A 24,488-nucleotide genomic window follows, 5' to 3' on the forward strand; every position below is an offset into this window, starting at 1 on the left:
TTACAAAACTAATTTCACATATTGAGGCTAATTCGCGAGATGAATCTATTAAGCTTAATTAGTCCATGATTTGACAATATGGTGCTACAGAAAATATGTGCTAATGATAGATTAATTAGGCTTAATAGATTCGTCGCGAATTAGTCATGGCTTCTATAATTAATTTTATGATCGGTATCAAACACCCGATGTAACAATAGACTTTAGTCCTTGATCAACTGAATCCGCACCAGTTCTCAGTTTGGGCTTTTCAGCCTCTGCAGTTCGAGCAGGCTAAGCCCATTTCTACAAAGTAAACCAACATGTCAGCCCAAAACACCGGCCTGCTAAGCGCGTGCAGGGACAAAACCGTAAAAAACAAAACGAAAACCCTACCGCCGCAGCTTATAAACTGTCGCCGTGCTCCTTTCGGCTCCCTTCTTCCAGCGGCGGCACGAAGCAGAGCGAACCACCAGGCCTCATCGTGCGGTGGACGGCGAGAGCTCCGGCGCCCTAGCCTGAGCTCGCAACCATGGTAAGAGCCGCTCCCTACCGCCCGTTAACTTTCGGCTCTCTCCTAAGTCCTACCGTTTTCCCTACACGACAATCCGCCTTAGTATTTGTTTGCTTTTGTTTTCCACACTAGCCCTCTGCCTATTGTTATTTGATTAATACTGTAGCCTGCTGCAAGCAGTAGACAGCAGTAAGGATCGTTTGTGTTAGTTAGTGCTTAGTGGTTAATGATTTAACGCAAAAGGCCCATCTAGTTGATTTTTTTTCTACGAAAATTATGTGGCGTGTAGGATAAAAATGCATAGTTTAAAACATATGGAAATTGTACATACTCTATGTCTAGATACTCTACATAGCAAATTTGATGTGCCAAAAATGTTAAAGCGACTTATAATTTGGAACCGAGGGAGTCTAACAATTTTTTTTATTTGGTCCATCTTCGCCTCAAATATAAACTTTAGCGAACAAAATTGATAAATGGAACATCATAGTTTTCAGCTCCTGGTTGTTTAAAGAGAGACAATAAAAACAATAAAGGACTGCTATTCTGTTAGCTCCCACATCTACTTATTTGTAGCTGGATGCCATTGGTAGTAGAGCGTCCCCTAGTGTTTCAGGGCAAGGATGAGAGAGGTAGAGCGTCAGAGCCAAAGCAGAGGAAGAGAGGCGCGTGGAAGGGGATGGCTCACGGCATCAGGTGTGGGAGATGAAAAACAGGCAAAGAAGAGTGTTTGCCAGGCTGTGGTTAAGGCGCAGAAAAGTTTTAGCTGGGCGGCTGGGCCACGCATAGGGCCAGATCGACTTGGGCCAAAAAAATTTAAAGGGCATATTCATGTTTTTTGGGCCATGCCTAGGGCCGTCCACGCCTGCCTATAAGCTGTATGTTGTCTGAAATGAAACTGTAGGAATTGAATTAGGCTTGGACTGTTGGTGTTCGTCATCGATTTGGCTGCAATGACTACTTTTATATCTTTATATCATTTATTCCTTGGTGCTTAATTCCAAGCCATGTAGTCTGTTTTTACAGCTTTCTCTGTTTGCCATAGTTTATGTGGCTTTGTGCTGAACACTACTCTATCTTTTTATATGTTGTTATTTTCTGAAAAGGCGAGGGGATTGAAGAAGCATCTGAAGAGGCTCAATTCGCCCAAGCACTGGATGCTAGACAAGCTCGGTGGAGCCTTTGTAAGTTGATGGCTTGATGCATTTTGCTTGTGTTCTTTTAAATGGTCTACTGTGGTTTTGTTTTCAGTTTTGTGATGCTTCAAATTCAAATTGTGCTATGTGCTTGTCAGGCTCCCAAGCCATCATCTGGGCCTCACAAGTCCAGGGAGTGCCTGCCCCTGATTCTGATCATCAAGAACCGGCTCGTATGCCTTGACATACCGTGAGGTGATATCCATCTTGATGCAGCGCCATGTGTTGGTTGATGGCAAGGTCAGGACTGACAAGACTTACCCTGCTGGCTTCATGGGTATGCGCAAATGTTTCTTTCTTGGATATGCCAATTTAACATTTCTCATTTACTCTCGCCTTATATGCAGTTATGTTGTCTATTTGCAGATGTCATTTCCATTCCAAAGACTGGTGAGAACTACAGGCTTCTCTATGACACCAAGTCACCAAGGGTCGCTTCCGCCTTCACTCTGTTAGGGATGAGGACGCAAAGGTGAGCACGAGCTGAGGCCATAACGTAATCTCACACTAATCCTTGGCAAGTAATGCATATGGGAATATAAGTTTTGAATGCTGTGCTTTGTCAGTTGATGGTTCATTGTGGTGGCTTGGTTATTTGAACAGTTTTATTTTCCTTACATTCTCTGGAGTTCACTTTTGTAAGGATAGGCAATATCTCACTCCTTTAGAAACATAACGCTGATATGTAGTTGACAATGTGTATTCTGAATTGCACTTTTAGTTAGAACTCAATGTGATGTATCAACTGTTGCTATTCTACCAATAATCGTGATTCTTATGTTTCTACCTCTTATTTTCGTACAGAATTTTGTATTACCGAAATTGTATTGTTAAAATTTTTTCTGTTACTGCAGTTCAAGCTTTGCAAGGTCCGTTCTGTCCAGTTTGGTCAGAAGGGCATTCCGTATCTGAACACATACGATGGGCGCACCATCCGTTATCCTGATCCTCTTATTAAGGCAAATGACACAATCAAGATTGATCTGGAGACAAATAAGATCGTTGATTTCATCAAGTTTGACGTGGGCAATGTTGTTATGGTCACTGGAGGTAGGAACACTGGTCATGTTGGTGTGATAAAGAACAGGGAGAAGCACAAGGGAAGTTTTGAGACCATTCATGTGGAGGATGCCTTGGGTCATGCCTTTCCCACCCTTATTGGCAATGTATTCACAATTGGCAAGGGCAACAAAGCATGGGTGAGTCTCCCCAAGGGCAAGGGTATTAAGCTCAGCATCATCGAGGAGCAGAGAAAGAGGGATGCCGCTGCTCAGGCTGCTGCGAATGCTTAAGTAGTTTGCGTAATGTTCGCTGTAACATACTTCAATGAAAACATGCCTTGCATCTGAGTTTGCGGCTGAAATGTAACCCTTTTAGGCTAGTAGATATTAGTATTTTGAAATACTATAGACATCTATCTACCAGGTTTACATCATCTAATCATCTCATGGCAAGTCGTTTTAGAAATTTTAATTTGGTTCCATTCCAAATTTTGTTGTGCTATCTTAATAATTTGCATTGTTCAACTTGCAACTTAGATGAATGAGTTCAAAGGTTTGGTTTTTGTTCTTGACAGTCCATTTCGTGATGAATTATTGGTTTGTTTTTGTTTGTTGTTGAGAAGAATCCAATGACTATGCACTAAACAATGCTCATATCGCCATGCACGGCTGTGAACACGAAATAAACGTATTTGTAGAATCTTATTTAACCTGGAAGTTAGCCATCTTCTCTGCACAAAGCATCACATCTGTAATCATTTCAAACCTCAAGTTAGCATCGTTTGATTGTGTTATTCTGTGGCTGGATTTCAAACTGATTATTTTTTGTGTGTTGATAGCATTATGGGCTCACTGCGGAATCGGTCAGCTACTTGTGTCCAATAACAGTTTGAGCGCCTGCACCATGAAGGCATGTAGGAGTATCAACAATTGACAATAGCAACTAGCAATTTTTCATCAACATTAGAGCCATTACAAAGCCAGTTTCTCTGCTGAGCTCATTTAAAAAGAAATGCCATACTTGCAGTTCATTTGTGAAATGCAGAACTCGTCACGGGGAGGTAATTACAGCCAAGATGTGTATGTATTCCATAGGAAATAGTTTCAATATCCCAGTCTCTGCATCCATTTGATGCTAAATAGTGTTACATCTCATGCTTGTCAAAGAGAAATGCGAGAATAAGTAGTGTTGCATCTTATCCTTGGAAAAGTAACATTATCTACATGATGGTTTGGCTGCTGACAGTAAACAAGGCACATCAGTCCCTGCAATAGATAGGTTATGCAATCAGCACTAATAACTCGAGATGATTCTATTAAAACCCAAGAATTTAAGAAACATTGATGGTACTAACCTGTTTATTAACCTTTCATGTGCTTCGCATTATTTCCAATTCCAGCTAGCATATTTCCATGTCTTTGGTTTCAGTAGCTTTGCACCTGGTGATACTGTGATAGCTTATGTTAGGATTTGTACATAGAAATTTAGAGCAACATGAAAAGGAGTACAACAAGAAGATTCAAGTATGGCATCTTAAAAGTATAATGCTACTGAGTTGTACGAGTTTATTTCTGAAATAAAAAACAGACATATTACACTTTTGTGCATCCTAGCAGTGAAGTTATTAGGAAAAAAACATTATTAGCAAGGAAAAAACCACTTTGGTTGTCACTCAACACTGGCTCCTACTTTTAGAATTATAAATGTTAGTTCCCTGAACTTCATTTAATCAAATTTCGTCATCTAGATAGAAGAAATATCAATTAAATTGACAAGTAGAAACCTTCCTTGGCATCTCTGTTGGAAAGGTAACATCAGGGGAATCGAAACATAACCATTCAATGCAAGTCTTTTAGCTAGTTGTGTTCTTAACTGTTGAGTCTCCATCTGTTCGAGTGTAACGGGACCAATTGGAATACATTTTTTTATCTTGTATTTTTTAGGTGCTTAAACCAGCAAGCCATGGTGACAATTCCATGAAAATTTTTTTGGGGGACATTATTAATGCTGTGATTGCTGAGTAATTTCCACTAATAATTTCTGGACACAGTTCACACCTATAGGCGCACATGCTAACAGAACCAGTATGAGTCATTTGACAATATCAGTCTTGTTAAACTACCGCTTTAGTAGTGTTTGCTCTTTAAGTCAAAGTGGCATAATTAAGTGATACAAAACTTATCCCCAATGGAGATTCAGGGATTAACGACATGAATAGAAAGGCACCACAATCATGTGTGGTGGTGTGCTATAGTTTTCTCCAATGAAAAACATAAGATCGCCATCACTACCGGAGATAGCTTCTTTGCCGAGTGCCTCAGGCACTCGGCAAATCTTTTGCCGAGTGTTACATTTGGGAAAGGGCGCTCGGTAAACAGTTTATTAGCAAATACCTCTTTGCCGAGTGCATTTTATCGGGCACTCGGCAAAAGCTTTGCCGAGTGCCAATCCGACACTCGGCAAAGAAAAGTGGCCGTGACGGCGAGCGCCACCGTGACGGCGGCTTTGCCGAGTGCCAAGGTCAAGCACTCGGCAAAGGTCCTCGCTTTGCCGAGTGTCGTTGACTTAGACACTCGGCAAAGGTGGTTACTTTGCCGAGTGCCTGACCAGTGGCACTCGACAAATCTCTAATGTTTGTCAAGTGCAACGGCCTTTGCACTCGGTAAAGCATGTTCCCAGATAGTTCCCAGGTAGTCACTTTGTCGAGTGTCATGGCCATTGCACTCGGCAAAGTGACTGAAAACAACCTTTTTTATTTGTTTTTTACATCCCATCCAAACAAACAGAAGATATATATAACAAACATCACCAACATCACATATATATCATCAACATCACATATATATCACCAACACCACATATATATCACAAACGTCTCATGTCTCACAATATATCACAAATAAGTTCACAAGTAATCCAAGTGCTCTATCATCTTCAACCACAATTGCAAATAGAAGTATCATTAACAACCACAAGTATCATCACTGATTTGGTGAAGGATTCGCTGAAGCATGAGAATCGTTCGATGCCGCCGATTCATTCTGCACAAAGGAGAAGAGATTGCATGTGTGAGACAAGATAAATATATACCATACATGAATAAAACTTTCATACTCCACTAGGTTTGACCGTAAGCATGAACATACAAACTAAAACATTTATACTCACAGGAGTAGAATAGTGAGGAGGTGGAGATGGAGGTGGAGCGAATAGCGAAGGTGGTGGAGCTACACCCGTAGCGGCGCCAAGACTTTGCATGTACTGAAGAATCTCCGCCATCCTCCGCTGCTTGGCCTCCCGCTCGGCCTCCACCCTCTCCATCTTCACCTGCATCTGCTCCCGTATCCTCCTCTCTTGTTCCAGCTGGGCCTACAATATATTCACCCCAATGTTACAATAATGCAAAGGAAAGGTATGAAAAAACTAATGAACGACGAATAAACCAGGAATAACCTCGAGTGCCTCCACCCGGTGGTGTGAAGTGTCCTGCCGAGGTCGTATGGCCGAGCTCCTGCTCGTGCTGCTTGCTCGATTCTGAGAGAGACTGGGAGTAGCGGCCGAGTCGATTGCGCCGTCGCCAATCTAGTACCGCCCATGCTTCTTGCCTCCTCTCACCCTCATGACGACTTCTCCATCAAGGTCCTCGGTGATCGGATCATACTCTGACACATGGACCTCCCTTGTCATTGATGTGTACTCACTAAGGCGGTTGTGGACGGTCGCATTGTTGTACGCCTCGGGCCCGTCCTCCGGGTTGTAGTCGACGTCGGACGTTGCCTTGCCCTTGTGGGCCATAGCAAATGCCTTGAAGATGGAGCAAGGCTGGCCACCATGTGATGCCGACTGCGAGAAAAAATACAAGATGATTAGAAATCATGCAGAATTAAGCATTATAATAAATAAATGAATTTGCGTACCCATGTTTCTGTGTATCCGCTAAGGCTGCGGCTGCCTTGATGGTGTGCTACACCTGGCATCATCAAACGCCGCTCTCGGCACAAGTTGTGCGTCTCCTCCCACTCGAGTGAGCACCACCTGTCCACCATCTGTTCCCAGCACTGGGGATGCGCAGTGCACCAATAAGGAATCATCTACAGGCCATCAAGTACATGACATATTAGATGAAATTAAGCCTACTTAATCTCAAAAAGAATCAGTATTAATGTTCTGTATTTACCTGCAGGTACTGGTCCCGGGTCAGCGTCATGGATCTTGCGTCCCTTTTGGTGACCTTCGTTCCAAGGACGGTCCCGTGGTAAGTTACGACGGCCTGGATGCGCGCCTCATAATGCATGTCCACGATGAGTTTTTTGCAGCATTTGGTAGCCACCGCATCTGCCCTGGCCTCATGTCCGTCCTGGCATCTAAAGAAATCCTGCATACAAACACGATGTATCCATTCATTATTTTAAGAATGTATTGAGCAATGTAGTGCGAGAAAGACTTACCCACAGCTCTTGCTTCATCCGCTTCGCCTTGTTGAATACCCTGCGGGCTCGATCTGCAGCATCGGGGGCAGCGGTGTAGTGGTCAAACGAGTAGGCTGGTCCCGTCACTCCGGCGTACTCAACCAGGCCAGGGAAGTGCTCCTTGCACAGAAGACCGAGGATGCCATTGACTTGGCGTGTGTGACCACCTCCACTCGCCACAATCGTCCAGTTCCTGCCCAAGTGATTAAGAAAAATTATTAATTTATATTTTGATTTTCAACATATCATATAAAGTAGTGATAACATCTAAAGTTACTTACTTTTCCCCCTCGGGTCAAATCAGCGGACGTCTCTCACGAGGTATCGGTCGCTGAGGGAGGCTCGCGGAACCTCGCAACTAGACACTCGACGAACTAGAGGAAGCGGAACCCCCCGCTGTCGCCTCGTCCTCCTCGTCCTCCTGCGCATCCTCCTGCGCCTCCTCGGCGTCCTCCTAGGGCACCTGCTCCTCCTCCTCACACGACGGGGCGGCAGGCGACGACTCCCTCCTGCGGCTGCTCCTCCTCCTACTCTCCCCCGGTGCAGCGGTCCTTATCCTTTGGTACAAGGACGTTAGCTTCCTCATCACACCACCCACCATCTTTGTTCAATTGCCTGCAATTAAAAAGAGTAAACCAATAATCACAAATAAACAAGAAGTACTTAGAAATAGATGCAAAATAAACAAAACGTAATTGCAAAATAACATAGTATTACATGTATTAGAAATAATCTTCATGATTGAGATTAGCTAAATCATAAGTCTCATCATCACTATCAATCATGTCGAAATAATCAACACTATCCGAAGAGCAATGTTGTCATTGTCATTGTCTAAATGTAATCGCTTAAGCATTTGTAAGTCCTTCACATTTTGCACCTCATCTCCAGCGTCCTCTTCAATAACCGTTTCATTGTCTACTTCCATTCCGATCGCTTCGGTTAAGTCTATCTCAAACCTCCCTTCTAGTCCCTCTTCTTGAAAGAACTCTTCGTCATATGTGTTTGGGTCTAAGTTGTAATCTTCATCGTTTGGGACAGACACTTTACCGTGTGGCGATACCCTGTGCATAATATCCCAACCCTTAAGATGCCTTATGGTTTGACACGCATATGGGAGATAATAAACTTGTGTGGCCTGTTGGACCACAATATAGACATCGTCTCCTGGTAAGATGGAATCATGTCGAATTTCAACTAGCCCAAGATTAGAATATGTCAGTCTCGTTACTTCAGGATCAAACCAATGGCATTTGAATATGACGAGATTAAAAGGTTTGGAACCATGAAACTTGAGTTCGTATATTTCTTCAATTCTTCCATAATACTCGACCTCATCAACGCCGGGCGTAAAAACTCCGGAACTTGTGGTTCTTCGATTGGGCCGACTCTGCTCGTAGCTTGTTGTGCGAAAGCGATATCCATTCACGTTGTAACCAGAAAATGACCTGACCCTATAGGCAAAGCCATCGGCAACCTGTCTCAACTCGGCACGTCGATTTGTAGAAGGCTACATTGAGGCCATCGGGTCCCGGGCTGGCATTGTTCCTCATCTGTTTGACAATTTCATATAATTCCTGCATATTTGGAATGGAGTTAGTGTAAGTGTCATCAGCTGGGCAAACCATAGAACCTGTGGAGAAGGCAGCAGTGACATCACGGGCAGGACTGTGATGGTTGTAGGTAGCATTGGGTGCATGGATAGGTAAAGGAACAGGGGAGGGAGGGGGCTGCTGGGTACTGGTCGGTTGATTGGTAGGCTGATTCTGGGAAGTGAAGATGGATTGGAAGTAGTGATTGAGGGTATTAGCTAGCTGGTCAGGAGTGGTGGATAAAGAGCCGTCACGATTGTGGAGGTAGGTTATACGGTTACGTCTATTTCTTTTAATTATGGAGTGGTGGAAGAAAGTAGTATTGCGGTCTCCATTGACAGCCCAATCCTTTTTAGCTCTCTGAAGGTGGTAAATCTCATCTTTGGCAAGGAGGTCATGGTGCTGCTGCCTGCTGGGTAAGGTGGCTTTGCAGACAGTGGTTTTGCTGGTTGGGCGGGTTAGACTGAAGCTGGAGAAGCTGGGTCTCAATTAGCCTCTGATATTTGGAAATGGAGAAAAAGAAAACCAAGGCTGGATGTGAGTTAGAGCGGCTATATTCAGTCCTTTTCTTTTCATCTTTGTTTTAGTAGGGTACTGCAGTTTCCTTTTCTTCTTCGCTTTAGAAGGGTAGTGTTGCAGTCAACGGTTCTCAGATCCATGCAAGTATTGCACTTGCTTTCAACTTAATAAAACGGCAGAACACCTGGCCATTCCGCTAAAAGAATTTGTTGTACCCAGTCTGCCAATACAAACTGGCGATATCCAGCCTGTCACTAGTGGCAATGGAACAACTAGGGACTCCAAGTGCTAGCAAATGAGGTATAAACAAAATTCGCAAAAAAATAAAAATAAAAATAAAAATAAAAATAAAGAAGAGAGGTATAAACAAGAATCAAGAATTATACTACTTCACCACGTAGGAGCAAGATTATTACCTGCTTTGGCACCACCTCCGTCACGAACATTGACATGATTGCGACCCATGAGAGCAGTCTGTTTACACTCGCCATAGTCCTGGATGTATAATCCAACCACCCTGCTGGCATCTCCCGGGCGGTAACAGACATTTCGTCGAACACCAAACGAGCAAGGGGACTGGAACCACCACCTCCACTCCCGTGCGCGCGAACCACCTTCCTCGAGAGACAGGTGATGGGGGTAATGGCTGTCTGGTCTCTGGTGTGGGCGGCGGGTCTACTCTCTCCGTTCTGGATGGGGAAGCGCAGAGGGGCCAGCGGCGACTCGGTCCGAGGCGGTTGAGCTAACCAATGGCCATTCGAGCTGAGAAGATGCCCGTTTCCGTCTGCGCAAAGGCGTCCGGACCCACGAGGCCTCGGTTCATTCGGGCGATTCGTGGGAAAAGGCATCATGACGCTTGGCAGCGAGTTTGAAATGGCAGTATGGATCAAGCAGTTCAGACATACGCTTACTGCTCATTATCACAAGCTTTGAAATGCCGAGACATCAAACAATATGCAGCACCAGCACCGCAACTTCCATTTTAAGCAACCTAAGAAATGCACAAGTAACTAACTACTCAGCATCAGGAGTTCACGATCACAAGTGAAACTGACTCATTTGTGCCGTAAATACCTTCCTCGGACCTTCACTATAGAGGCGGTGTTGTTAAGACAGAAGCAATGTATGCCCAACAGGAGCAGATAACACAACAGACCTGTCGAAACCAGCTTTAAAATGAAATGTCATGTTTCCATGTGTTAACACTTTTAAGGTTGCATGCTTACAAAGACACTTCATCTACTTTGACATCTACAACAAAATAACTCCCATCGTCTTATTTTTCTACTGGTATATATATTACAACCCTCATAATTCACATTCTGAAATCATTAGAGGACCACGTCCAGAGCTTCTCCAGTTACGCCATTAGAAGTTCTCCTTGTGGAACTCAAACTTTGTATTTGTCTTGTGGGTGAAGTCTGCTGAAAACTGCCGAAGCTCTGGCACAAGGACAGGCTCACCGCAGTAGAAAACTCCTGAACAGTAATCAGATGTTAGATGATGAAGTCAATTGACGTTTCTAGTGCTTCGACATGATAGGAAGATGACATAGAATGCTTCGACATGATATGAAGATGACAAAGTGACATACCAACGCGTTGGTTCTCATGGTTCACGGCAACATGTTTGAAAACACTTCGCCAATTGGGACGCGCAAAGTGCGTCTTGACACTAGTTCCAGACAAGATGTCGACTCCCTTCTTCGCGTGTTGGAGCTCTTGAAGCATGACAATGAGGGCAGAACGTGCATCCCCTTCCTCGTACACACTCGAGCAGTGGTTGTGGAGTTCAATGACTCCATCCTTGTCCTTCTCTGCCACCTCATTCATGACCCCTCGGAACCATTCAAAAGACCCCTCTTCTCTGGTCACCCAGTAGAAGTAGGCCCTCTTTGTCATGAATGGCCTCTTCTTGGCCTTGCCACTGCCCTCAGGCTCGATGCCTGCAACAGATCCTCCATGCTGAATGTGGTTAAGTACATCCTTCACAATGCTAATCAATGGAGTGGCTCCAATGCCTAGTCCAATGAGCAGGAGCACATCATATTCCCGATAGTCTTGCGCCGGAGCACGGTATGGTCCATCAATTAAGAGTCTTGGGAACCTAGAGCATGTCAAAATTCAGGGTCAGATGAATCTAAGAAATGTATATTCTATTGTACTACATTTCAAAACAAATCAAACAAATTCTACCTGGCGTTGCTCTCAGTGATCCCCTTGGAAAGGTCAGCTCTGAGGAGTCCACTTTCTCCATCAGTTGGAGGACGGCATGCCTAGTACATATTTACATAATTGTCAGGTCCAACAACAAAAGCAATGGCATCAGATATCGAAGTTCACAAATAACAAATTTCACAAGTTGTGTTCACCATCCTCGAGTTATCGAGTCTTGTTCTAGAAGGGGCTTATTGGACCAATAAAAACTCAAAACCTACGAGCCAAATTACCTCAGAGAAGACAGTCCTAAGACGTGAAGTCCAATCACCCCTTGTGCGAATGTGGACACTAAGATAATCATCTCCTGGTGCTGATGTAATGGAAAATGGGTGCCTGCAAGAGAAGAAAATTATGAACTTCTGTCATCTGCTGATCATATAATCGAGGTACATCACTTTCCTTGAGGAAGGGTGTAACTGCCTACCATTCATATGGAGAGACAGCACGGCAGTTTATGAAGATATACTGCCCACTCCGATACCTGAATCCAGGTGGCTTGGACATATAGAGAGCCAAAACATTCCCTGGATATACTGCAACCTATTGAGAGGGCACAAAGTTAGAAGTCAAAAAGGAAAACCAAAATTTTGAAAATGACTTCTCATAAATAAAATGAAAATACTACAGAGTAAGTAGGTATCTTTGTAAAATGAAAGAAAATAGACACCGAAATTCGAATTGAACAGAAAATTTGGGTGGAAGGGTGTGTAGCACACCTACTACTATCTGAACTTTGCTTTGTTCTCATCGTATGCAAGTTGAAAAATACATGGCAAAACCAAAGGAACGGAATTGCAGGTACCTTCTGAATCCTAACAGCATCATGGCTCCTAAATAGCCGAAGAATTAGCTCACTTACATACAAGAGCACAGGGACAGCAAGGTACATCCAGGTCTGCAATGGTAGAAATGCTCTGTAAGTAATGACTTTCAGAAATTAGATGCTCTCTAGCCAATGAGGGTACAGATGTTTACCGTTTTCTTGTACCATTTCCTGCTTAGATATAAGCAGATCCCATGGACAACGAGCAGTGCATACACAATAACAAATAAGTGGTGCGTAAACCAAAAGGCATTGAAGCCAGTCATTTTCTTGAGGGGATTAGAATCCTTGAGCCTATTACGCCGAAACCATGGCTGGGCCAATACGAAAGCTATAGTCATAAGTACAACCATGACCACCCCTGTCCACCCTTCAGTTCCCTTTACAAACCACCAGTAATTTGGTGGCCTTTTGTCTCCAAAGAAAGGCTTCATTGGTTCATAGGCAGCATCACTTGCATGGAGCAGCCAGGGAAAATCACATGTCAGGTGAGCACCTGCATGCAAAGCAACACCAACTGCAACACCTGCTGCTATTACCTGCACAATAATTCCATACATATTACATAATGTAATTTCCACATTAGTAAGTGTAACTATCAGATGGGAAGGTTAACAATTCATTCTCATTGGTCATCTAGGATAAAAAAAGAGAACTATGTTTCAATTGGAATGGATACTCCCACAGAATGGAAAGGCGCATCCTGTGTTCAATACTAACTGAGTACATATAGTCTTACCTTGTGGAAATTTATGTTGTCATTGAACGGCACAACAGCTCCGATCTTTGTCTTTGATCGAATCCAAGTGATTGTATTTCGGCAAACAGGAAACAGAACCAGGGCCATATTGAATTTGAGGGTCTCTGCAGCACCTTTTGCAGTGCACACACAATAACCCATGATGCCAAATACAGCTCGATTACGGTATTGGATGAACTTCCAAATGAAGAGGCCAATGCAGATCGAGAGCCAGAGAGTCATAACCCAAATGCGCTTCCAGTTCTCCTCAAGGAAGTACATGAACTCTTGCCAGTAGTGGTAAAATGGACCTGTGTTCTTGTTTGATGCAAGCTTCATGCTAAGAGCTTTGCTAAGTTTTGAGATTTGTGTTGTCGATCTTGCAGCAGCTTGAGATGGTGATTGCAGCAAAAGTGCCTCCAGATCCTCAAGCTGTTAATTTTTTAGCATGGGTTAGTTCATGGACTGTGCCACAATTGTTATTTTTTGTGAGTATATTGGGCAGACCTCAATGTATCCCAGATTGTCGCGGTCAAGTTGTTCCATAATGAGTGCTGTGTACTCATCAGCCCGTTCCTTGAGCTTGGAAAGTTTGTTTGCTGAAGCACTGAGGGTAATAATCTGCAAGAGCATATTATCATTTGCTTAGCACCTTACAACACACAGCATGAACATATTAAATTTCAAATTCTTGATTCTTCTGACAGACCTCCTTAACCTCCTCTGCTGTGATCCTTCCATCAGCATTCTTGTCAACCCTGAACAGAAAAACTTAACACATGGTAAGTGCCAAATAAAATTGTTGAATACACAACAGCTGGTGTAAACTTATTACTCCCTCCGTCCAATAATATAAGGCGTAACCACTTTTTATGTGTCCCATAATATAAGGCGTGCTATCTCTAGAGGCACATGCATCGATGCAGTAATACTAGTGTTGATACAACAACAACAACAACAACAAAGCCTTTAAGTCCCAAACAAGTTGGGGTAGGCTAGAGTTGAAACCCAACAGAAGTAATCAAGGTTCAGGCACGTGAATAGCTGTCTTCCAAGCACTCCTATCTAAGGCTAAGTCTTTGGGTATATTCCATCCTTTCAAGTCTCCTTTTATTGCCTCTACCCAAGTCAACTTCGGTCTTCCTCGGCCTCTCTTCACGTTACTATCCTGACTTAGGATTCCACTACGCACCGGTGCATCTGGAGGTCTCCGTTGCACATGTCCAAACCATCTCAACCGGTGTTGGACAAGCTTTTCTTCAATTGGTGCTACCCCTAATCTCTCACGTATATCATCGTTCCGAACTCGATCCCTTCTTGTATGACTGCAAATCCAACGCAACATACGCATTTCCGCGACACTTAGCTGTTGAATATGTCGTCTTTTCGTAGGCCAACATTCTGCACCATACAACATAGCAGGTCTAATCGCCGTCCTATAAAACTTGCCTTTTAGCTTCTGTGGTACCCTTTTGTCACATAGGACACCAGACGCTTGCCGCCACTTCATCCACCCTGCTTTGATTCTATGGCTAACATCTTCATCAATATCCCCGTCCCTCTGTAGCATTGATCCTAAATATCGAAAGGTATCCTTCCTAGGCACTACTTGACCTTCCAAACTAACATCTTCCTCCTCCCGAGTAGTAGTGCCGAAGTCACATCTCATATACTCAGTTTTAGTTCTACTAAGTCTAAAACCTTTGGACTCCAATGTCTCCCGCCATAACTCCAGTTTCTGATTCACTCCTGTCCGGCTTTCATCAACTAGCACTACATCGTCCGCGAAAAGCATACACCAAGGGATGTCCCCTTGTATGTCCCTTGTGACCTCATCCATCACTAAAGCAAACAAATAAGGGCTCAAAGCTGACCCTTGATGTAGTCCTATCTTAATCGGGAAGTCATCCGTGTCTCCATCGCTTGTTCGAACTCTAGTCACAACATTGCTGTACATGTCCTTAATGAGCCCGACGTACTTTGTTGGGACTTTATGTTTGTCCAAAGCCCACCACATAACATTCCTTGGTATTTTATCATAAGCCTTCTCCAAGTCAATAAAAACCATATGTAGGTCCTTCTTCTTCTCCCTATACCGCTCCATAACTTGTCTTATTAAGAAAATGGCTTCCATGGTTGACCTTCCGGGCATGAAACCAAATTGGTTCATAGAGACCCGCGTTATTGCTCTTAAGCGATGCTCGATAACTCTCTCCCATAGCTTCATAGTATGGCTCATTAACTTAATTCCCCGGTAATACTAGTGTTGATAGAGAGAATTAAATGTGTTCCTTGGTCTTTGAACCGAAGGTAGTTACGCCTTATATACTGGAACGGAAGGAGTACAATAGTTTTGCTTCATAGTTTTTTTAAGATAGCATGTTAGTAAGGCAAGGCTATGTTGTTGTTGTTGTAGCATGTTAGTAAGGCCAAGTATTTTTTTATGTGGAGGTGGATTTCGATAACGCATCACATACAGTTATGCATAAAGAAGGAAACCATGCCAGGACTAATAAGATATTCATCAAAATTACTAACATGTCAAAGAATGTCTGTAGACGGTTGTCAAAACCCTGATCACTGAGTTGCTCCCAGAAATCTTTCAGCTCATCCTTAGTGAGCAGCTCCTTTGTTATCCCTCTCTTCCTTGCTAATGAATCGAAGACTTGCACTGCAAACTCATCAGATCCATCCATCCCTGCACAATCCAAAGCAATGCTTGTATTAGCATTGTTCAAATAGCTGTATGGAGATACATATTCATTAGAACCACTGAAATTACCAATGCATTTCCCAAATCTTGAACGTAGCAGCACGCCATCAACCTGTAGCAGGTTGAACCGTTTCTCCATTGCAGCCCAGCCGTCATGACCAACTTTTGCAGTCACAAACTGCAAGCCCTTGAGCGCTACAGCAGCCCCACTCTTGCTTCTGTCCAATCTCTTCCTCACGTTCTTTCCCAACTGTGTCTGTGGCACCTTATTGCTTGAGCTCTTCATCTTTAGCCCATTTTTCACCAGCCTAATATTTGATGATAGCTTGCTGCTCCTTGACGAGGAAGGTGACACAAGTGACAGTCCGTCAAACCCACCACCATGCCCCGAGCCACCATCATCGACTGCCCTGACATCTTCAATTGCCACTGAATCACGCTGTACAATGGTGATTTCCACAACCTCATCATCATCTTTGAACCTGGTGGTCTTCAAGCCCTTCCGGCTTGATTCTCCCAAATTGCCACTGTGTGGGATTAGTGTTGCAGTGTCTTCTTGTGGCCTCCTAGAACTGCCTGTGTCCGTGGCAGCTTCAGTGGCTGCCATATTCTTCTCTACCGCTGAGGTCAAGTTCTCCTTACTCTCTGGTCAGAAGATAAAATTAATAACCAGGACGAGAATAGGGGAAACCCTTGCAATAAGTACTGAAGTAAGTAAAAACTTGCCAACTAAAATACATTTCTTATCTATCCATAATCAGTCAAGTAAAGAAAAAAAAAACAAGAGGTAGGCATCCTGATAGAGTAATATTTCAAGGAAGTGTTCATTTCTAAAAAGAAAGAAAGAAAAAAAGAACAAATTTCAACAAGATTAAAACTACCTGTAGTTTAGGTACAGATATTTTGTAAGAAACATTGGCCAAAAGACAGGGAAGTCAAAGAGAAGTAAAGGTGACGTAAAATTCAATCAGATCCAGAACTTGCATCAGAGTACAAATATGCGTAACATGATGCTACTTTAAGTAAGAAGAAGATGATAGGGATAGCCCCAACGGATTTACAGCCTGGACGGCATCAGCGAGGTTTGAAAAGGAAGTAAAAGCACCCTAGCATAAGTAAACCAAAAATCAGGGAAACACTCCCATACGAGAACAAACTTTAAAATGGAACAAAATGGAGAAACGTTTAGGAGTGAGTCGCGGTTAAGAGGAGCGGGGAAAGAACTGAACCAAGTGGAGAGAGAAGAAGAAAATCAAGAACAGAAGAAGAAGAAGAAAGTTTGGAAATTTGGGAGGCAGGGATCATGGAGAAGCCGGAGAAGAACTCTTACCTTAAACCCTCCCAGAAGTTTCAGCCGCGGAATGGAACTCCGAGCATTTCCTGAATCCTCCCCTGAAGAACAAAGAAAAACTAAGGAATCCAGTCTTCAGCGAGCAGTCGGATTGCAGGCTAAAAAAAAGAAGAAACAGAGGAAGTAACTTCGCGCTAGAGGATTTCAGATTTCAGGGATGGAAACGGAAAGAGCAAAAGGACAAGGTCAGTGGTACCACAGAGCAGGAGTACACGCGGCGCTGCAACGGCCCCCCGATACCCATTTGATCTTAACGGGATGGGATCGTATCGTATCGTGAGCATTTAAATAGGCAAGAATCTACTCTCAACGGATATAGCGGGTATAAGAACGTTTTTTGTTTATCCGTCTCTGTTACCCGTTGGGGAACCCGACTATTTAAGCTATCGTGCGAGTATTAGGCAAAAAATCTCAATATAGGTATTTTGGCCCAAATCTAAACAATCATATATATATAGTTTGTGTGTTCTAGGAATCCTAGTTTAATTTTTCCTCACCATCTCCATCAGCAGCACAAGCACGCATGCCTCACGAGCGCTCGTGCCACTCGCTTTCTCAGTTCGGTCTCTCTGTCACCTTTGCTCGTCATCCTCGCAACCTCGCTCCTTCTACTCGGCATCTCCGATACTCCGACACTTATACCCAGGTGAAGAAGAAACGTCTCCGATTGCAAAGCTACGACCCCAAGTGTCCTTATTTATCGGGTATGTATTACCCGTCGGGTATCTGTTACCCGACCGATGCCCGACGGGTACGGAAATGGATAAGAATCTATATCCGAGACAGTTAACGGAAACGGAGACCGAATAAATTCCAGAAAGAAAACGTTCCGACAATACCCAACGGATACTTCGCCGTTGCCATCCTTAACAAACGCTGGATGGATGGACAGCTTGGCTCCCTCGGACTGCTACTACCAACAAATCGCATGTGCTTTTGGTGGCATTGCTGGTGGTGGTGGTGGGGTTGGTGCAGCGCACCTGCTGTTTCTATTGCCCCTGGACTTTGGACCAGGGGATTCGACAGGGTCCAATTGAAGCCTGTGAATCTGTGAGTGAATGCGCTGACCCTTTCACAAAAAAATAAAGTATATGCGCTGAGCTAAAATCTTGGGTTCATAATTAGAGGATGAGTTAGCTGTTTTCTGTAACGCTCGAGAATTATGGAGAGTATTTAAAACAGAGTGATGTTAGGGTTGTTAACCATGTACATTGAAGTATGGGGTGCGTTATTTAAGAATGTAAAACTCGTCTCGCTTGCAACCTGTTACAAGTTACTCCCTCCAGTCATGAATAAATATAAACCCATTTCTAAAGGTTTACTAGCGACCTTTACGTTTGTCCTAATTCAATCTATTTTAATTCTGATCGAGTTCAATTAACATCTATTATACCAAATAAGTATATTGTAAAATTTACTGCATAATTGATCAAAGGATACTAATTCAGTGTTGGAGATGTTGATATTTTCTCTTAGGGACGTTTGGATCCCTTCATTTTAGAGGAATTGAAATCTACTTAATGGATAAGACTATTTGGTTTGAAATTTGATATTCCATAACTTTTTCAAGCTCACAAATAAGGGGGTGTTTGGTTCCTACGGGAAAATTTTAGTCCTTGTCCCATCGGATATTTGACACATGCATGAAGTATTAAATATAGACGAAAAAAATAACTAATTGCACAGATTGTGGCTAATTTGCGAGACGAATTTTTTAAGCCTAATTAGTCCATGATGTGACAATGTTGTGCTACAGTAAATATGTGCTAATAGCGGGTTAATTAGGCTTAATAAATTCGTTTCGTAAATTAGTCTCCATCTGTGTAATTAGTTTTATAATTAACTCATATTTAGTTCTCCTAAATAGCATCCGAACGTTCGATGTGACATGAACTAAAATTTAGTCCAGGAAACCAAACACCCCCTAAGTCTATCTCAAATTCATAGGATTAGAGATAGAAATAAATTCTATAGACTACTATGCTATAATTTTACTCTTCAATTTATAGCACAATCTTCAACTCACTTCTCTATGATAGAAATACAATATATAAATATGTCCCTTGTATATCTAACAATAAATATACAAATATATTTCATATACCATTATATTAGCTTAATTAATCTCTACTCAAAAAGATCAAAGACAGGACCCGTTTACCACCCGTGGTGAAGCCGGCGGGCGTCGCACGCTTCACCAGCGAGTATTTTTGCGCCGACATGTGGCTCTGCATGCCCGCACTCTCTCTGCCGTCTGCCCCGTGCGCCTGCAAGCTCGTCCATCGTCGATCAAGAAAAAAGGCCGCTGCCCCGCCCACCGAGCCCTGCTCCCGACGCCTCCCCTGCTGCCGCATGCCGCCGCCCGCCCGGCCGCCCATCTCCCACCGACTTCGCCGGCCCGCGCCTGCCCAGTCACGCGGCCACGCCACGCCGCCCCGTCGCTCCGTGAAGACCGGGAAAGCGGTGAGTACGCAACGGCGCTGCTAGATCTACCCCTCCTCGCTACCGGGTCGAAGCCGCCTCCGTCAGAACCAGCCTGCCGTCGCCTGCAAGATGACTGCTGCAATGAGTTTGGCATTTGGCGACGCGGCTAGACCTGGACGATGGCAGAGCGGGCGGGCTGAATGCGGCGGGCGGCGATCTCGGGGGTGCCGCGGAGGCGGCGCGGAGGGCACAGTCGATGGTGCTGGCGCTCGACAACAACAACGCGCGCCGCACCGTGGAGGACTACGTGGAGCTGTTGCTGCTTGGGTATGCGCCATGATGCGAGCGCGCACAGCTCCGGTTCGCCGAGACCGCCGCCGCGCTGTGCGCCATGGGCAGCGCTGTCGCCTTCGCAAAGTTCAGCGTGGAGCGCTACCCCAAGGCAGCCTCCGCCGTCGGGGTCAAGGGCTTCTCCACTGTGCTCCTCTTCGTCAATGACACCAAACATGCCTATCATGGCCTGCGCACCAGGTGAGGATGCTGCTTTGCTGGAGTGGCCATTCATATGTCTGACCAATTGACCGAAAATTATCTGTATCTCTTGTTGACCAATTAACTGAAAATTATGTGCTTGAAGTCCCTAAGCATTCTAACTTTGGTGATATTTGATGGCTTGAGGAAATAATTTCAAGGTACGACACTAAAGGAGCTGTTCTCGATCATTTTGGAGCTGGTGGAGATTGGAGATGGGGAGCAGAATGCAGTTCTTGGACATGGCAGGATATTGTTGTGTTCGTTTGTTTTCTCTCCATAGTTCGATATTAGTGTGCAAGGTTTATCAATGAACACCAATTTTCATCTTGTATTACTGACATTTTAGAATTCAGATAAATAGCTAAGTTTACCTATGATCACATCTCATACATTGGACTGTCAATGTTCACTGTGATCCATTATTCTTCTTGTGGCAAAGAGTACAAGTTACTATGTAGCTATTACTGCAAGGATTTTTGTTTTTTTTTTAATTTCCGGTTGTTTGCTTTCATATAGGGGTGATGCTTTGAACTTTGCCTAATCTATCTTTTAGCTTTGCAAACAGGTTGCTTCATATTAAGGAGAACCATAAATTTTTTTTTGAAACAAAGGCCGGAGCTCTGCCGCTCAATTAAGACAGAAAGAATTTATGTACAAGAGGGCTAGCCAACGGGATGCTAAAGCGCACCCGAAAGGCTAACCAACCCACACGACGCAGCTGAGCACTAACACGGCACACTACCATGGGTCATCATTGCCGAGCATGGCCGAAGACGCCAGCAGCTCCGACTTCTCATGGCAGTCCACACACAAGCCACCCACCAACGAGCCCGAAGCAAGCAGCCGCAACCGGTCATCGTTGCCAAGCTCAAGCACACCCGCAAAGAGCAGCTCCGACTTCCAATCACGGCCACATGCCTCGCCTCCAGCGCTTGCCGACCCCTAGCAAACCCCAGCCAACGATAAAGGTGGGGGCTCGCCGCGTGTCATCGTTGCCGAGCCACGTCCCTGACGCAACAGCTTCGACTTCTCGCAGCAAAACCCGCCTCCACGCGTGATCGAGGCGCCAAGAAGCGAAGAACAATCACCGAGGAGACATCGAGGCCACGACAAAATCCAAACGCGACGCCTTCAGGAAGGTAGCAACGCCGATGGCGCCACCGTCGCACGTCCAAAGTGGACCGGGCTTTCACCCTTGGATGATAGTGCTAGAGGGGATACACGACGCCTCCAACAGGGAGAGCGGCACCCACAGGTGTCGCCATCGCTAGGCTTTCGCCTAAGGAGTCCTCAAGCACGAAACGTCGGGCCAAGAAGCAAGGCCCCTTGCCATCCATCACTGTCATCACCGTTGTCCTGCCGCTCCACAATAACCCCTTTAGAGGGGCCTTGACGCGCCGGCTACACGCGGCAGCCGCACAGCTGCGTCGGCCGTCACCCCCTCCGTCCGGGCAACGCGGAGCCGGACCTGACTCCGCTGCTCGCGAAACACCGCCGCACGACCAACGCCTCAGCCGGCCGCCGTCGGAACCATTGTAACCTGACGAACGCCGGTCACCGGAAGCTCCAGCATGGAACAAGGAAGCCCCTGCGGAGCAGCCCCCAGCAGAGCTGCACCACCTCCACCAACAGGCCAGGCTGCTGCCGCCCAAGCATCAGCATCGCACCCTCTGCCGCGTCCGTGACAGAGAGCCCGTCCGCATCCGCCTCGGCCAGCATCACGGACGACGCGGTGGAGCCGAAGGAGCCACCGCCGTAGCACGTCCACGCCTTAGGACCCGCAACTGCAGCCTACCTCAGCGTCGAAGCGCCCGCAACCGCCGCCGCCCACCGCGCCGCCGACCCGCCAGAACGCCACCGCGCTGCGTGCGCAAGCCAGCAAGCCCCACCGAGCCGCTGGATCCGGCCACCACGTCGTCGGATCTGCCCCCCAGGCTGCCGGATCTGAAGCCGGAAGGGGAGGCCTGGCGCAAGAGCCCGCGCCGCTGCGCACGTGTTGACGGCCGAACCAGCACCGTCGCCGCAGCCGTTGACGTTGCCGCGCCCACGGCCACTGGATCCGCACTCCTGGCCCCCGGATCTGCACTCACGGACACCGGAACCGCACCCCGGCCACCGGAATCGAGGGTGGCGGCCGTCCTCAAAAGCACGCGCACAGGAAGGAAAGGATGTGGGAAGAGAAGGGGGGGGGGGGGGGGGGGCTCGCCGCCGCTGTCCTTGCACCGACACGCTGGCCTCGTGCTCAAACAGCGGCGAGGACGGGGAGGCGCGGCGCGGGGGCCTGGTGCGGCGGCTGTGCGGAGCCGCCCGTGTCGCCCCAGGGAGGAGCGACGCGGGGGCGTGCTGGGTTTTTTTTTTGTATATTCTCAAAACCTTATCGGATAACCACGAATTTCAAAAAATTAGGGTCTCAGGGAAGATCCACCACATCGCTAGCGCACGGCTGATAGTTCATCTCAACTCTCCAAGATCATTCAAAAAGGCAGCAGCCCCAATAAGCGTGTCCATCTGCAACACAGTGAGCCCAGGTTTGATTTCGTCCAAGCATCAACATGTGGTATACTGTTACTCATACACTGTCCTGAGCAGCTTGAATCCCTGGTGAACAGAACCATCATCTTCCCTGCCTTTACCATGAAGCAGCAGCAGAGGACTACACAGGAGGGGGATGCCAAGTAGTAGGCGAATAAGACCAATGGCAAGCGGGATCTATCACCTGTGCTGGTAACTTGTTTGCTCACCTCCTGTTTGACATCACAATATACCAGTGTGTCTTGTGCTTGTGTTTTAGGCAAAAGCAGACGCTAGGTTGTTTTGAAAAAAAAAATAGTTCAATTAGTTTACCAGGAATGGCAGGACCGCAACTACTTAGACCTATTGGAACTTGTAAAACATAGTGGTATACTGGTATAGACTTGCCTCAAATGCATTAAACAATATGTCTATTTGTTTGTCAGGCTAAATTAACACATTGAGGACAATAATTTGTCATGCTAAAGTTGCCTGGACTAATCAAGATCGAAACAAGGGTGCAGACCAATCTTTCCCTGTGTGCTACTGAGACTGATGATAGTTGAAATATGTCTAGGTCTGATCTAAATATTGTTAAAACTAAGAAAATGATGACAATACAGCTAAATGCTAAGTAGTGAGATATGATCAATGATCTTTTTCACATGTTTTCTAGGGGGCTCTTCTCAGGAAAGCCACAGAGCAAAAGAGCAAATATGTTACTTCAATGACAGTGTACTTGTCCAGATGCCATTTCCTGCTACTATTTACTCAAATCTCCTAGATACTTATGCCTATCTTGTCTGTGCTCTCAAGAGATTTTTAGAATAAGTCTTTAATAAAGAATTTCAGTGAGTTTTAATCATGTAAGATCTTTCAAATAGTTGATGTCAATAATGAAAAATCTTATTGCCGAACAAGCAGGATTGGACGAGGTGAACCAACGTGTCAATAATGGAAAATCTTATTGCTGAACAAGCAGGATTGGACGAGGTGAACCAACGCACTATGGTGGGAAGGTTGGGCTTGAGTTTGATTCACTAATTTGATTGGTAACATTAAGCATCTCATGAATGCTGAAAACTCACTCCCCAAATGGAAGATGATTGAAAAGTACACTAATGCCGCAACAAAACTGCTTGGGCATATCAAGGAGAGGTCACTGGATGGATACTGCAAGAGGGATATGCTCATGAAGCTAGCTATGACCTGTATGATGTCCTTTAAACACTATTTATTTGAGTGTGGCTCATAATAGTATATTGTTAAGCTGAGTTAAAATTTATTTTTTGGTTGATTTTGACTTATTATTTTTCCATACTCTTATTGCGTTTGAAATTTTGAAGACTCCCGTAGCAACGCACGGGCATCTGCTAGTCTATGTCTACATTGTAATTATAGAATGAATTCAATTCCAACGATCCAAACGGGCTATATAAGTTTGGTAAAACCTGACAGAATTTGATTTCAGACAAATTTAGAAGTGGCCATATTTTAGAATACAGAGAGTAACGTTTTGAACATTAACACAACATCTGATCACTAAGTTTCACGAAGCTACTCTCTCATACAAATTTGCCCCTATCATTTCCGAACACAACATACAGAAATAGTTAGAGGCCCAAGATCGTTTATTTGTAAGTGGGTGTAATCGTTTTAGGGAGGCTCACATCAACATAACTATTCATGCATCTAATTTCAAAACTCACAAAAAAACTCACAAATTCCATATAAGAACTTCCACATAAAAAAGTCGTATCCAAAAAATGATAAAACATGCGCAACGATTGGCCAACTCACACTTAGGCCCGGTTTAGATGCCTATAGATAATAGCTATTTGTTAATAGTATCTCTTTTGGATACAAAAAGGTGCACCTAATAAAATAGCTAATTGTTAGTTGG

At 44.9% G+C, this 24,488-nt stretch overlaps 1 protein-coding gene, 2 long non-coding RNA genes and 1 pseudogene across 5 annotated transcripts in view; 2 read left to right on the forward strand and 2 right to left on the reverse strand.

The window, feature by feature from the left end:
- Positions 1–393: 393 nt before the first annotated feature.
- LOC136458266 (small ribosomal subunit protein eS4-like) lies at positions 394–3,267 on the forward strand (annotated as a pseudogene).
- Positions 3,268–3,718: 451 nt separating this feature from the next.
- Positions 3,719–24,488, reverse strand: part of LOC136456039 (uncharacterized) — a 122,521-nt gene continuing 101,751 nt past the window's right edge. The window contains exons 2-3 of the long non-coding RNA XR_010759325.1: positions 4,046–4,139; positions 3,719–3,956 (exon numbers count right to left, since the gene is read on the reverse strand). This is a non-coding gene — a long non-coding RNA (uncharacterized lncRNA). The remainder of the gene's footprint in view (positions 3,957–4,045; positions 4,140–24,488) is intronic.
- Positions 10,436–17,363, reverse strand: LOC136456034 (respiratory burst oxidase homolog protein B-like). 3 transcript variants are annotated; one of them, XM_066455800.1, is made up of 14 exons: positions 17,313–17,363; positions 17,096–17,157; positions 15,835–16,410; positions 15,591–15,750; positions 13,762–13,810; positions 13,560–13,673; positions 13,053–13,484; positions 12,466–12,852; positions 12,293–12,385; positions 11,915–12,030; positions 11,721–11,823; positions 11,467–11,546; positions 10,866–11,377; positions 10,436–10,749 (listed from the first exon to the last, which is right to left on the reverse strand). In XM_066455800.1, the coding sequence occupies exons 3-14, from the start codon at positions 16,370–16,372 to the stop codon at positions 10,640–10,642; spliced, it is 2,694 nt and encodes an 897-aa protein (XP_066311897.1). In that variant the 5' UTR covers positions 16,373–16,410; positions 17,096–17,157; positions 17,313–17,363; the 3' UTR covers positions 10,436–10,639. The 3 variants fall into 3 exon arrangements, with proteins under 3 accessions (XP_066311897.1, XP_066311898.1, XP_066311895.1); XM_066455801.1 differs by lacking the exon at positions 17,313–17,363 and adding an exon at positions 17,245–17,263; XM_066455798.1 differs by lacking the exon at positions 17,313–17,363 and having other exon boundaries at positions 17,096–17,306.
- On the forward strand, positions 22,285–23,527 carry LOC136458267 (uncharacterized). Its single transcript, XR_010759943.1, has 3 exons — positions 22,285–22,602; positions 22,684–22,798; positions 23,510–23,527. It is a non-coding gene; the product is annotated as an uncharacterized lncRNA (long non-coding RNA).

The sequence above is a fragment of the Miscanthus floridulus genome, chromosome 6 (assembly GCF_019320115.1).
Source record: "Miscanthus floridulus cultivar M001 chromosome 6, ASM1932011v1, whole genome shotgun sequence".
Lineage (NCBI taxonomy): Eukaryota > Viridiplantae > Streptophyta > Magnoliopsida > Poales > Poaceae > Miscanthus > Miscanthus floridulus.

Coding starts and splice junctions, on each gene's coding strand:
- LOC136456034 (XM_066455800.1), bottom strand. CDS start 16,372: ATGGCAGCCACTGAAGCTGCCACGGACACAGGCAGTTCTAGGAGGCCA. Junction 13,811..15,590: donor CTACAGACATTCTTTGACAT/GTTAGTAATTTT, acceptor TTTTCTGTTCAG/GGTTGACAAGAATGCTGATG. Junction 12,031..12,292: donor ATGCTGTTAGGATTCAGAAG/GTACCTGCAATT, acceptor CCCTCTCAATAG/GTTGCAGTATATCCAGGGAA.